General features: G+C 58.8%; 1 protein-coding gene across 10 annotated transcripts in view; it reads right to left on the reverse strand.

The window, feature by feature from the left end:
* The window catches only part of Tsc2 (TSC complex subunit 2), a 34997-nt gene that overhangs the window by 409 nt on the left and 20473 nt on the right, over positions 1–14115 (reverse strand). For 2 of the 10 annotated variants that reach the window (XM_071605625.1, XM_027940385.3), the window contains 22 exons: positions 13767–13889; positions 13123–13257; positions 11881–12070; positions 10992–11085; positions 10767–10869; positions 10442–10536; positions 9180–9308; positions 7727–7891; positions 7404–7556; positions 7203–7315; positions 6583–6795; positions 5348–5551; positions 4628–4696; positions 3493–3623; positions 2645–3135; positions 2385–2460; positions 2135–2221; positions 1341–1527; positions 912–1051; positions 349–427; positions 192–283; positions 13–111 (listed from right to left, as the gene is read on the reverse strand). In XM_071605625.1, coding sequence (XP_071461726.1) covers positions 13–111; positions 192–283; positions 349–427; positions 912–1051; positions 1341–1527; positions 2135–2221; positions 2385–2460; positions 2645–3135; positions 3493–3623; positions 4628–4696; positions 5348–5551; positions 6583–6795; positions 7203–7315; positions 7404–7556; positions 7727–7891; positions 9180–9308; positions 10442–10536; positions 10767–10869; positions 10992–11085; positions 11881–12070; positions 13123–13257; positions 13767–13889 — 3168 coding nt within the window. Of the gene's footprint in view, positions 1–12; positions 112–191; positions 284–348; positions 428–911; positions 1052–1340; positions 1528–2134; positions 2222–2384; positions 2461–2644; positions 3136–3492; positions 3624–4627; positions 4697–5347; positions 5552–6582; positions 6796–7202; positions 7316–7403; positions 7557–7726; positions 7892–9179; positions 9309–10435; positions 10537–10766; positions 10870–10991; positions 11086–11880; positions 12071–13122; positions 13258–13766; positions 13890–14115 lie in introns of those variants that run through there. The other 8 variants (XM_027940380.3, XM_027940378.3, XM_071605623.1 and 5 more) reach the window with 8 other exon arrangements.

The following is a 14115-nucleotide window of genomic DNA, read 5'->3' on the forward strand; positions in this document are numbered from 1 at the left end:
CATCCGTCCTACCCGGTGGCGGAGCCGCTTGATATGGCGGAGCCGGGCGATCCACTTGGAGGGGTAGATGTCGGTGGGGTTGGAGCGACTGTGGTGCACCTGTGAGGCCATCTGGGGCCGGGAGGCAGGGTGGTCAGCCCCCATCCAGGGCACATGCCTGCCATCCCGCCCCGGGATCTGCCTTCACTCACGTTTGCGTGCAGGGCCATCTGGCGAGCCACAAAGGGCAAGTTGCGGTCAGACACAATCTTGGCCACGCTCGTGTCCACAAGGCCCTCCATGTCTGGGGAGATAGGTGCTCACACCGGGCTCGGCCCCTGTGCCACCCCACCTATCCCCGAGCCTCACCTTTCCTGCACTGCAGTGACAGCAGGTTGCACTCGTAGTCCAGGGGTGTGATGATCACGTGGACAAAGTTGAACTGGCCCTGCCCAGATGTGGGAAAGGGCCATCCTGTCAGCAGCATGTCTGTGGGCCACCTCCTGCCTCACTGACCTCAGTACCAGGCTTGTTGGTAATAGAGGCTCATGACCTTGATGGCAACACTCTGCCATCTGCCTTTGTGCTTGAACTTGCTCCTCACCAGCCTGGGGACAGCCATACCCAGCCCACTCCTGGCCTGACCCGGACCTCAGGACATGCTGGAGCACTTAGGTCCACAGGCACACAGCTCCAGTACCCCCACACACTGCCCACCAACATGGCCCCATGGTCTGCCATGAAGACAAAGCAGGCAGGCCTGGTCTCCACACTGCCACGCAACCTACTCCCAGCCATGACCCCTCAGGTGGGCCTGGGCACCCCATCCCAGCTGTGCTGCCACCTTGGCCTCTGACCTGTCCAGGAGGAAAGATGTAGGTGACAGAGCTCAGATGTTGCTTGGGCACCCAACACACAAGGACCCCACTCACCTTGATGGTGCCCAGCTTGAAGTCCTCCCCAGAGTCATTGTAGATGATGGAGACAAAGTCATTGCCCAGGTGTCGCTTCTTGTCACAGCGGTGCTTGTCCACGTCCTTGGTGGGCATCAGCGTAGCAATATGGAAGACAGCTGTGGGCAAGTGAGGCTGGGCTGGGTGGTAGGCACAGCCCCAGGCAGGGCAGTACAATGCGGGGTGTAGAGCTGGGGTCAGAGGGTCTCAATGGAGCTCCTCGTGCCTCCCACCAGGCAGCCCCTGGATTCTCTGGCAGCTGAGGGTCTACTGGAGCCACAGACTCATGCCCCTGCTGGCACACAGCTCCCCCCTGAGGGCAGCAGCTCAGCCACTGCCTGCAGGCCAGCCCTTGTGCCGCACCACCCAGCCCCCAGGAGTGACTCATGCACAGGAGGTGTGGCCCACCTTGCATGATGTCATCGTGCCAACAGTAGGTGAACTGGCCATCCTCGCCACACACGTCCAGGCCACCCAGGTACACCTTGTCGGGCTGGCAGTCCTTGAGCTCGATGAGCCTGCCAAGCCCTGTCAGGAACTCTGTGTACCTGTAGGAGCCGTGCTCATTGGAGAGGATGGCCAGCTCGCTGTTGCTCTGTGGGGAGAGCCAGAGGAGCGGGGTGGCACCCAGCCCAGCCGTCAAGGGTCCCGAGCTCTGCTGCTGTCCACACTCCATGCAGGCAGCTACCCAGCCAGATGGCATGGTACCACCCTGGACTCCTGCCTCTCCCATCCCATATTTAGCGGGCTAGCAAATTTTAGGTTAGTGCGCTCTTCAAAATACACCCAGAGTGCTGAGGCTGTAGTTCAGTGGTCTCTACATTGCTTGCCTAACATGCAGGAGCCCTGGGTTCCATCCCCACCCAGAAGCCTAGCCCCACACCCCACCCACTCCACCAAGGCTACCAGACGGGCGGCACCCCAGCTCCTGCCACCTTCCTGTGCTCATTCGGGGCCAGACTGCCCCAGAGGCCTTTGCACCTTCTGTTCTTGAACCTCTCCCCACAGTCCTCACGACTCACCTACCACATGCCTAAACATGAGCCTCACGGCTGAGTGCCTGGCACAGGGCTCCACAAACACCATCAGAGGACAAGGGAGTACCCAGAGGAGGGGGCAGAGGGCGCACATTCCCCCGCTGCCCCAGGAAGAAGCCCACAGCCCACCCAGCCCAAGAGGGCCTGCCAGCCCAGTAGCCTCACCTGGCCTTCGCCCACATACAGCACAGCAATCTTGTGTGTGTCATACGAAGGGATCTGGTCAAGGAGTTGCACGGACCGCTCGAAGGACTGCAGCCACACAGAGCTTGTCTGAGCCCTGGCCAGAGGCCACCCCATGGTCCTGCCCACCCCATAGAAGTGCCCTACCTGGGTGGGTTGTCCCTGCTACCAGCTGGGCTCTGACCACCACTGCCCAGAGCAGGGGCCTCCCTGGGGAGGAGGGTGTGCCTACCTCATTGGGCAAAAGGATGGGCTTGTTGGACTCATCACCAAAGAACGGCGAGTGGTAGAGCTGCAGGAACACGAAGCTGGGGAGGGGTCGGTGGTGAGGGTGGAGCTGGGGCTCAGGGCCACCCCTGGGAGAGCAGAGGGCCAGCACCTAACTGGCCAAGGGAAGACAACAGGACCTGCCCTTGGCCTGCTCTGCCTGGGGTGACTCAGCTGCCCTGTCCCCAGGCACTGTCTGGGAGCTACGGATGGGAGGAGGCCTACCTGGGGTTGATGCCGGGTACTTTCTCAGCACTGGAGGCTGCAGCTCTGCTCTTCAAAGTGTCCCTCTCCACCCTCTTGCCCCTGCGCGATGGGGCTGAATCGGAGATGGTGTAGCCTCGGGGCCGGAGGCCACTGGGAGAGCGGGGGCAACTGGATGGCAAAGGACCCTCGGGTACGGCGGGGCCCCGGCCCTCTTCACCTGGGGCTGCCCAGGCCACACTTTCCCCATCCAGGATCCCAGACTGGGATCGGGCCTTGGCCTCAGGGCTCAGCCGGCCAGCATCAGCCTTGTCCCCAGGGTTCCCAAGGATGTCCTGCAGTGTTTGCAGCTCAGGCGAGGAGCTGGACTTGCTCAGGGGCTGTGATGGCTGGAAGGAGGGGTCCACGGAGGGCCGGCCACCCTCAGAGGAGACTGCTGCCTCAATTGGGATGCCCCCCGCAGCCAGCTCCTCAGTGTGGGGCTTCTCCTCCTGGCTGGAGGCCGAGGATGACTGTGAGACCCCAAAGAGGACCTTGGTCAGGTTTCTCCAGAGGCCTCGTCTGCATCTATGGTCCCCACACCCCCCTGGGCCCATATTGAGCAAAGGATCTGGGACCCCATGGACCAAGGGCACTGCAAATGGGGGCCATCCCAGATAGCCACAGGGAACTCAGATGGCCTCAAGTAGGAGGAATGTGGAATAGCTAGCTATTTTTTCAGATGAGAAACATAAAATTCTGCCAGGTTCACAGGGCGAGCTAGTGTGGGGCCAGGAGGTCTGGTGCAGGCTGACTCTCACCTGCAGGCGCCCCCCCCCCCCAACCTCCCTGGTGCAGGGCTCTGTCCTGGCATCTTCCACGACACTCACCCTGCTGTAAGCCTCAGAGCGCCGGCAACGTCTGTCTGCACTTAACATTACCTCCAAATCCTCCAACTCGGGGGGCTCCCCTGGTACATGAGTCTCGCCTGGACTCCCCTCCTCCAGAACCACAGCAGAGTCTGAGAGAACACAGAAGGGGCTGCTGGGGGCTGGGTCAGGCCCTGGCACTCATGTGGCCTCAGAATACCAGGCTCTTCCCCACCAGAAGGGACAGGGTTCTGCCTGCTGCTGTCACCATGGAGCAAGCTGGGGAGAGGTCGCTGGACCCTTGCACTGGGGCCTCCTATGGGATCACAGAGGTCACTGGGCACCAGCTCTGCCCACCCAGGTGTCCACCAGAAGCCACCTCTGAACCTCCAGCAAGGTGGGCAGGTGAGGGCAGGACAAGGAAGAAGCCCCATTCAAGATGGTCTCAGCTTGGGAGGGGTGCAGTCCCTGAGACCAGCCCCCAGAGATCCAGGAAAGAGGCTGAGCTTCTCCAGGACTTGGGACCTGAGGAAGAGGCTGATGTGGGGGACAGCGCCATCGACAGACTGAGCCCACTGTGAGGCCAGAGGCTTGCCTTCAGGTCCCAGCCAGGCCCACAGCAGGTATGCTAAGGAGTGAGGGACCAAGGTCCCTAGACAGCATTTTCCGCACAGCATCAGGGCAGCCCGTGGGTGAGAAGCAGCCAAGGGTTAAAGCAGCCTGTGACGCCCACACACGGCAGCCCACTCACTGCACACTGCCCTTCCTGCCAGTCTGCAGGGACCCTGGCCAGCTGTGACGAAGGCAGATGCAGGCCACCATGAACCAGGGCAAGGTCAGCTCAGCTGGGCCCTAAGGCCAAACTCAGTACCCAAGAGCTGCCACCCACTGGCACCAGAGACCAGGCCACCCCACCTGCTGGAGGCCACGTGCAGCATGGAGCAGGGCTCGGCACAAAGGGCACAAGTCAGGGGCTCCCACTGCAAAGCAAGGCATCTGCACAGGTGTCCTCATGCGGTCGGGACCCTGCTTCCCGAGGGCGGCGAGGCTGACAGGGTCATGGAGGGGTGGCCAGATGAGGGACGATGAGAACAGCGTCTCTGCAGCAGACGGCGCTCTGCAGCAAACATCATTCCTTAAAGGGATGCGCGAATACCTGCCCAGGAAATGCTCCTGTGCAGCTGTCCTTGGCAGCTGGACTGGTACAGGGAGGAGAAAGAGGCCACTGCAAGGGAACCACGTGAGCGGCCACGTCAGCAGCAGAGATTACACACAGGCCGAGCAGAGAGGACAGGCATAGACCCCGAGCCTGGAGAGGAGAGAGGGGAGGGCCAGCGGCGGCCGGGGCCAGCGCACTCGGGCTCCCGGCTCTCCAGGCAGCTTGCAGGGACCTCTGGGTGGGCAGCGCTCCCCAACTTCTCCTGACAGCAGACATCCTCAGCCTCTAAGTACTATCTGCGGCCACATGAGGGAGGCCAGAGGGTGCAGCATAGGATGGGGCCAATAGGCCTGGAGCACACAGGCTGGCAGGCTCAGGCACCCCAACCCCAACCAGGCAAATGTGTGTTCGCCTGTGGTGTCTCCTGGAGCCCTGGTCCCCGGGCCTCCTATACAGGGTGCCAGCCAAGCTCCATTGAGCTCTACCCATTCCCAACACTGCCATCCCCAGCAGCACCTGAGCGGCAGACAGCAGGAATCAGCTTCTAAGAAACAGGGTCCCTTCAACAAATGGGAGCCTGCTCCCAACATCAGGGCCCAGAGCACCTGCAATCCCCTGAAGATGTGCGAGGACAATAGTATGGGGGGCCTCAGCAGAGGGAACCGTGTGCCCCAGTCAGGCAGCTCACGGCCTGCATGTAGCCCTGCCAGAGCTCACCTGTATTAGAGCGTGGGAGAGGAGGGGGCCTGGCCGTGCCAGCTGCCGGCACTGACAGTGACTTGTACAGAGCCGTGTCACGGTGCTCCTTGAAGCGCTCAGCAGCCATGAGGGCGTTGGACAGCTCTTGCAGGGGCATGTTGTTGATGTCCGAGGAGAAGGGACTAAGTGGGTTCTCAAGGCTCATCAGCCAGCTGGTGTTCCCTGGGTAAGGCAGGGCAGCATCCCTCAAGTCTCAGACCAGCACTTCTCACTGGCCATCCCCTTGGGCAGCCTCCACGTGTGCCATCCCCAACGGCACATGCCTGTACTTAGGCTGTGGTCATGTCCTCCCTACTGGACACCAAGCACTCTGCTACTCTAGGTCAATCTCAGGGATACTGCAGGGCAACTGGAGCCTGCTACAGCCTTGTAGGTCAGCACTGTGTGTCCTCTTCTACCACCTCCCAGGCTCCAGGCCTCTGCTAAGCCCTTTTGGCTGAGATGCCTGTTATGGGAAGAGTTACATCCCTTCAGAATTCCACATCACACCCTAACCCACAGGACCTCAGAAGATGACTGCATGTGGAAACAGCATCTGTAAGGAGTGAGATCATGTGAGCGGGTCCTATTCCAGCTGGTATCCTCATAAGATTAGAGCCAGGCACGGTGGTGCACACCTGTAATCCCAGATGCTCCAGAAGCTGAGGCAGGAGGATTATGAGTTCAAAGTCAGGCTCAGCAACTCAGCGAGGCACTAACCAACTCAACAAGACCCTGTTTCTACGTAAAATATAAGAAAGGGCTAGGGATATGGCTCAATAGTTAAGCATCCCTGGGTTCAATCCCCAGTACCAAAAAAGAAAAAGATTAGGATACAGATGTGTAGAGAGATGACCACGTGAGGACACAGGGAGAAAGCAACATCTGTAAGTCCAGGACGGAGGCCTCAGAAGGAGCCAGCTCGCTGGCCTGAATTTCCAGTCTACAGACCAGAAAACAAACCTCTGCAGTGCAGGCTGCCTTGTTTGGTGCTTTGCCATGTCAGCCTGTGCAACCCAGAGCAGGCCTGTTTGGACACACTGCCTCTGGAGACCCAGCTTCAGAATCTCTTAGCCCAGATGCCCTGTGCTTGCTGCTTTGTGTGGCCACAACAGTAGGGTAACCATTCCACTATGTGGGGATGGGGCCCCTTCCAAGGGGGACCCAAGCTCAGAGTAGGCCTGATCAGAGTAGTCCACCTGGCCTCTCAGTACCTGTGGGCCTTCGGACCAAGATCTCGGCCCAGCCCTGGGTCAGCAGGGGTACATAGGCTGCGAGATTCGTCTTCTCTGGTGCTAGAACCTGGGCACCCACAGAGGCCTTCTCCGGCTTTGTAGCTGGTACATTCTGTGGTCCTGCAGAAGTGCAGCCTCCTGGGATATGGGAAGCTGGTGCATCCAGGGCAGCAACTCGAAGGCCATGTCCCCCTGCAGAGGACCAGGTGGGAGGGCTGGTGACTACCTGCCCAATACAAATCCACTAGTGCAGAGCTAGAAGCTCCTCCCAGGGTCTGGTCAGACTGGAAGCACCAGGCCAATGTCTACAGGGGGCTACAGTAGTAGCACTCAGCCCCAGGCCTGGCCCTCTAAGGTTGCTAACCTCAGTGGGCCCAGGTTAGCCTAAGGGGTCCCAGACATACCTGGACTACAGCCCATTCAAGTACAGCAGAAACAGCTTTGGGGTGAGCCAGGCAAGGCCCAGAGTTGCTCCAGGGCCATGCAAAACACTAGCACCGTAAGCAAGCCCTTCAGCCACAAGGGCCTCACTTCATGACTATGCATAGGGTGCTGCCCTCCCCATACAACAGCAACCAGGGAGGCAGCTGGGAACTCACCCGACATGGAGCGCACCCGATCCCGGACCCCGCGAGACACCTGCTGCCCAGTCTGGGATTCCAGCTTAGCAGGCGCCTCTTTTGTCTGTCTCACGTGCAGGCCAGGGTTGGAGCTAGGGACAGAAGTGTCCAAGTACAGGGTAAACAAGGACTCCCCCAGGTCTCCAGGCTAGCAGGGCACGGGGGAGAAAGAGCAGTCACCTTGACTCTGGGCTGGCCTGCAGATCCCCAGAGTCCAGGCCCAGCAATGAGCGGGTCCCAGCTCCCACACTGGTCGTCACTGTGACAAGCTTGTTCCCAACCAGCCAGGTTTTGGTCCTGCCGCCTGCCAGGAGAAATTCTCCCACAGGAGACCTGAAAGCAAAAAAGTGTCGCCTTCCAGTGGGCCTGGAGCGGGGCTCCCAGAGATGCCTCAGGGCAAACCACTCCTGAAGGCCAGAGTGGCCCTGATGGCCTGCACAGCTGCACTTGTCACCATGGTGTGGCTTGAGGCTGTACCTCCCACCCTGGAGCCCAGGTCACACCTCTTGGGTACTGCCGTGAAGTTGGAGAACACGTATCGGGCCATCATATCCAGGCACGTTTCTGTGAGCTCCAGATGGAGATTTTTCAAGTTGTCATCAGCCTGGGCCATGGAGTTCTCGTCTGCTGACCCCAGGCTGGCACTGGTGAGGGATGTCTGTATCCTGCTAGAAGAAGTCATGGCCAGGGTCAGAGTGCCAGGAACGGCCGAGACACCTACCACCAGGGGCAAAGCTCAATGCATGCACAGGCCAAAAGGGCCTCGCTCCCAAAAGACCCCATCAGGACCAGGTGCAGCGGCCAGCTGAGCCGCAGCTTCGCAAACCATGTGGACCACATCATCCCAGGGAGGAGGGAAACACCTTGCAAGAAAGACCTGGGCCCTCTGGTCAGAGCAGAAATTTGAGATTGGTGAGACAGGCATCCCCTCTGCCCGAGCACACAGGAGAGTTAGTCATGGTTGTAGCAAAACAGCTTAATCATGCAGAGTCAAAGACCATGGGGAACAGAGCAGGATTGCATTCTGCCCACACAGCCACTACTTCCATCTAGGATAAGGAGGGCTGGGCTCAGTGAGAGACAGGGCCAATGCAGCACTCCACACACCCCAGGGACCAGGGGAAGGGCTTATGTAGGTTTAGCTGTCACAAGTTTCACAGCCCTTAGCCACATTAAAGACTTACTAAAAAAGAGCTGACAGGAGCCTCACAGAATGCCTCTCCATCCCCCAACTCCTGGCCAAATACCCAACAGAAGAGGCTAGTCTGTGGCTGGAGCCAAAGCAGGCATTAATAAGAAGCTAGGTCCCAGAGCACAGGATGTTGAGGCTAGGAGGGGCTTCTAGGTGGACACAGGCATCCCCTCTGCTAAGTGCAGCCTGGGCCAGCAGGGTGACCACAGGTAGGCAGCTGCCTAGAACCAGTCTCTGAAAGCTTGTGCCTGCCCCTGCGCCTGGGGGCTGGCTTGCCCTTCCCAAGCTGCCCACCACCCCTCCACCAAAGTCCCCAGTTCCCCTCCAGCTATCACAGAAAGTAGACCTTTCCCAGAAGGAAGTCCAAGAAGAAAAGTCTACTCTACAGACTGTGACAAAGCCAAACTCAAACCTGAATGTCTCTATTGAACCTGCACAGGCCCTGCTTTAATTTGAAAAAGCCCTTGCCCTCTGGGGACAAGCCTGTGGAGGCTACCACTGGCTGCCCAGCTTTCTAGAGCAGCTGCCCTGGCCAGGGTGCCCAGACAGGCCTCTGAGGTTGCCATGCAGCGGCCCATGCTGTACAGGTCTCAGGGACAGAATGCAACCTTTCCACCCCTGGCCACCAGGATCCCTTGAGGGTCAGGCTTTCCTCTAGCCCTGGCCAGGCAACAAGGTCATGCAAGCAGCCCCATGCACCGCCACCCGGGTGCTCACGGGCCAAGCTCCGGGTCTGTGCCCCCCTCCCGACACAGCCCCGCTACCTGCGGACCACATGATCAGACACACTGACGCTGCGGCACCGGAAGGCCTCGGCTGCAGGGCTCTCCTTGAGTTCTTTCACAGGTGGGGAGTTATTCGAGCCTTGTTTGGGGGCTCTGGCTATCCTCAAACTACCAGGTGAGGAAGGAAGCCCCAAGCCCCAGAGAGCCCAGCTCCCGGGAAGGGGAAAACAAGCCATTGGAGGGGTGAGGTGGAAAGGTCCCAGGCCACAGGGTCAAGATGGAGAGATCCCGCGAGATGAACAAAAGAACCATGCCAAAGGACAGTTAGCAGGGAAGAGACAGAAAACAAAACGCATAAAAATACAACTCGTAAGGCGACTGAGAGCAGCAAGGTTTCACAATGATACCAAAACAAAGGACATTGGTGCAAATTAAACGTGTGGATTGCCCGCACGGCAGGTTCCAGGCTGTGCTGACCAGGTGTCCCCACCCAGCTCTGGGACCCAGGAGGCACCAAGGTCATGATGGCCAGGCCCAAAGAGGAGACTCTGGCCACTGACAGTCAAACTCACACCCTTGCCCCAGCCCCAGCAGCCTGAGCAAGTGGCTTCTAAGTGTAAGTCGCACTGGAAAGTGCCGTATCCCACATAGGGAGAGCCAAGAAAGCCTGGGCAGGAAGTGGGGGCAGGCGGGGCAGCCATTCAGTAAGTGCAGACGAGAACATAGAGGCCTAGCACAGCTTTTTTGTCAGACTTGGCATAAGCGGTCGTGATGGTAGAGAGGAGCGTGCCCCCAGGTGAGCAAGTGGAGGAAGAGGGCAGCCCTGGCTGCAGGCTGGGTTAACCAGAGGCCACAGGGCTGAGCAGGGGGTGTACAGGGTTCCCCTGCCCAGGCTGAGTCACAGCTGCCCTGACATGACCCTGGGCTTCTCTGGTGAAGTGAGACCCAAATCTGGACACCTACAGCCAGCACCCCAATCCCCAACTCAGCAAATCCATCCATACTTGTGACCTAGGCAGGCCAAGATGGCAACCCCCAGGATCTAAAATGCCAAAGGCCATAGCAGGCCAGCCTGGTGAGTGTAAGGCATTAATGGTCCTTGTAGGCCCTGCCTAGTCTCTCAAATCCTGGGCATCTTGCCCCAGCAGACCCTATATGGTGGCACACCTTCAACCCCAGCTCCTACACCCACTTACTGGCCTAGAAGCAGCTGGCCAGCCCCAGCTAAATACACCGCAGTGGTCACAGGGATCCCACCCCATCCAACACCAACACCAGGCACACCCATAGCACACCCAAACCTTTTGGGCCTCTCGTTGAGACTGGTGCTCCGTGCTCTGAAACTGTCCTTCTCGGGGGTGTCATCAAAGGACAGGAGGACGTTAGAGCGCAGGCCCTGGAGTAGGACAGACTTAAGCTGTGAGGTGGTGCTATGGGAGGCCTGGGGCAAGCTGCAGACCCAAAAGATGGTGGCAGCTCCACTGTCCTGTCCATATCTGGCTGGGTAGTGAGCCAGGCTCAGCAGACTGAACCCCTCCTCCTTCTCCCCTGCCAATGTCCCTGCTCTACCACAGATGAAGTGGATCCTGGCACTAATAGACAAAGGCCCCTACTCCATGGGCTGACCTTAGTGATGTAAGGGACAAAATCCTTCCGGAAGGGCAGGCGACACCTAATGAACCACATGGCAATAACATGATGGGCCAGGCACACGATGTACTGGTTGAACCTGAGGCAAGAAGAAAGGGTCAGCCCTGGTACTCCCTGCGGTGGCTGAGGGCAGCAGCCAGGTGGAAGCAGAGGAGCCAAGGCCTCGGCAAGGAGCGGGAGGGCCTGGGAGCCAGCACTTACTTGGAGGGGTTAGTGTACGGCAGGGAGATGGCAAACACACTTGCATACTGCTCTGCAGCAAAGTTTCTGTAGAGATGGGGCAGCCTGGCCAGAGCTGCGATGTAAGGACCACCGTGAGGGGAGCCCAGGCCAGCCTGCAGGTAGACCATGGCCACTGGCAGTGTCACTAGGGTCTTGAGCTTTATCTCTAAAAGCCAGGATAGCCATTCTGGTCCAAGACAGGGAAGGCCAGGGCCACCTGAACATGATCTTCCTGATGCTGGCCTGGGCTCTCCTTTCCAATCCAGCAAACTACAGTCCTCAGGCCAAACCTGGCTTACAGTCTGCACCCATATGACCCACAAGCTAAGAACAGTCTTTATGTTTTCACAGGGTAGGAAGCAAAATAAAATAAAAAGAATACACAAGAAAGCCCCTGTGTAGTCCAAAGGGTCTTCTCTTTGGTCCTACACTCTGTTCTGATTCCCCAACATCTAAGGCCTGCTATTGGCCAGATATATACAAGGTGGCAGGAAGGGGCAGACAAGGCACCCTGAACTCCCGGGAGTCACCAAAGTGGAGTGGACAAAGTGGGGTGATGTGGCAACACCCAGTTGTGGTATGTACCCTGACGGACAGAGGCTGTCAAGGGAATCTCCTGTTGGGGAGATTTTTCCAATGATGTCAAGGGAGGAAAGAAACAGCCTCTCCAAGGCCACTTAGGCAGCTGGCAGGATGTGCCATGGCCAGGTTCTCAAGGCAGGCCAGCCTGTGCACAGGGGGACAGGGACTGGGAGGGGTCAGCACCAGGCACTACAGTAGGCACAACCCAAACCGAGGGTCCACCCTGCATGCTTGCCCACATGTGCACTGAGCACATGGGTTCACAGCTGGGGCCGCACACACTCACTGGACAGGAACTCCAGGAGCGGCACAGCCATGCTGGCCGTGGCAGAGATGTGTGTCAGCTTCACCACCAGGACAGGCAGCGCCTTGATGATGATGTCGGGCATCTCCACGCTGCAGATGGCTAGGGCCACCACACACTGGCTGGCACAGCGGTAGATGAGGCCTTGCTCCAGGCAGTAAACCATCTCACGCTACGGGAAGCAAGACGCCTCAGGCCCTGCCCACAGGGACGGAGGGCTATCCATCCTGTCCATCCCCAGGCCTCATCTCTTTGGCCAGTTCTGGGAGGTTCCAAAGGGGTTGGGGGCAAAACTCAATATGGTCCCCAAATGACTGTGGCAGAGCCAGCCACCAGCCGAGCAGATCCAGGCAGCCTGCATAAGTGGGCTGCTCCAATCAGGTCCTTCCTGACCCCACTCCACTGTCCAGCAGGATCTGGCTCCCCAACCCATCCTGAAACCAGGACATGCTATGCCCAAAGCCCCTTTGGTTTTGGTCCCCCTAACAGGGGCTGGCCATGCTGCCAAGGGGAGGTGCTGCTTGACGCAGTGAGGCTACCAGCTACCTTCTGGGGTAATGCCAGAATGGCAGGCCAGCCACACAGGAGGGGCAGAGCACATCCTGGGACAGGTCTGCCAAGCTCAGCCTGAGGAAAGGAGAATGCAGTGCGAGCTCCCAATAGCATCATAGGAAAAAACTGGGGTCTGGGGAGGCAGGCCTGAGCCTGAGGTGAAGGTGCAAGGACCTCGAGTGGGCTCTTGACCTCTCCAGTGTTTCCATTTCCTGACACAGTGGGTGATGGCAGCAGCACAGGCCAGAAGAGCGCTGTGTGTGCTTTCTGCACTGACTGTAGGTGCAGAGGGAGCTGAAGCTCTGGGCCCCAGCCTGCCCTTCCCACTGTTCAAAATAGGCCTAGTCATCCGTCCCAAAGTCACAGCAGGGACAGGCCAGGGAATGCTTCTGGAAGGGAGTGAGGCTACTGGGGAGAGGAGGCCAGACAGGTATACCCAAGGGCCACATTAAAGCCCAGACCCCCCAGAGAGTTCAGAAACGCCAGGGATTCAGACACCTGTAGTTTCAGGTTGGCCAGCAGACAGGGACAAATGGCCAAAGTGGGAAACAGAGCCAGCTCACCTGGCTCTGGCCTAGCAGCCAGTCCATGAAGGAGGCAGTGTATCTCTTTGGCTCAGGACAGGATCTCAAGTCCCAGACACCATCGTACTCCTCCCCCACCATCCCTCACCTGCTTGGCTTTGTCTAAGTAGCTGTGATAAGAGACCAGAGCTGTCAGCACCGGGACCACGGCCAAGTGGAGGTCGGTTCTGGAGAAGCCTTCGGGGGTACCTCGGAGCCGCTCGAGGGTCTTTGGACCTGAGAGCTAATGACCAAGACAACCTACCATGAACCCCCTGCCCAGTGGCCAGATCTCCTGGTGGGGCAGAGGGTGCTGGGGAGCCCAGCAGAGCCTGGGCCAATAGTTGCTTTCCTTCTTGGCAGGGGTCTGCCTTTTCAGAGAAGCAGGTAAGGACCTGCTTGTAACATGAGAGAGGCAGAGGCTGACCCAAAAGTCACGGGAAGAGGGGAGAAGAGACAAATACTCAGAAACATGCCCTTAACCAGGGACCTCTGATGCCCCATAAACTGGGAGTAGAACGGGTCCCCTGCACTCCCACAGTCCCACAGGCCCCAGGCATAGTGTGCACTGCACACAAGGGCCCCAGGCCTGAGGAGACCAAAGTCTGCCTGGCAGGCTATGGATGGCATGAACTCCTGCCAGAGGCTTGTTGTCCTGTGAAGGAGACTGGACTGTGGCCCCCACCCTGCGATACCAGGTCCACTGTGTGTGACGTAGGAGGGGTCAGCACAGGACCTGCTGGGTGGGATTACCATGGAGCAGAGGGCAGACGACAGTTGGTGGACACTGCATGGGGAGGTGAAGATGAGGACCTTGTAGCGCAGCGACTCAGGCAGCTTGCTGAGGACTAGCTTCAACACCTTCCAGTCGGTCTCCTAGAGGGAGAGGCAGGGTCAGGGAGAGGGTAGGGCTTTATGGACACTGGAGACAGAAGATGAAAGGTCAGTGCTTGAGGCTACTTGCATCTGGGACAGTACACTCTCTCAGCACACAGGGACTTGGCAAGCCTTGGCCTCTACCCCTGAGACCCCGGTGGCTGTCAGCCTGCTCTGTAGTGGCTGCCCTCCAGAGACCAGGTAAGCAGAGCCCAGCAGGGAGCCA

This window comes from Marmota flaviventris, chromosome 19 (assembly GCF_047511675.1).
Source record: "Marmota flaviventris isolate mMarFla1 chromosome 19, mMarFla1.hap1, whole genome shotgun sequence".
Classification (NCBI taxonomy): Eukaryota; Metazoa; Chordata; class Mammalia; order Rodentia; family Sciuridae; genus Marmota; species Marmota flaviventris.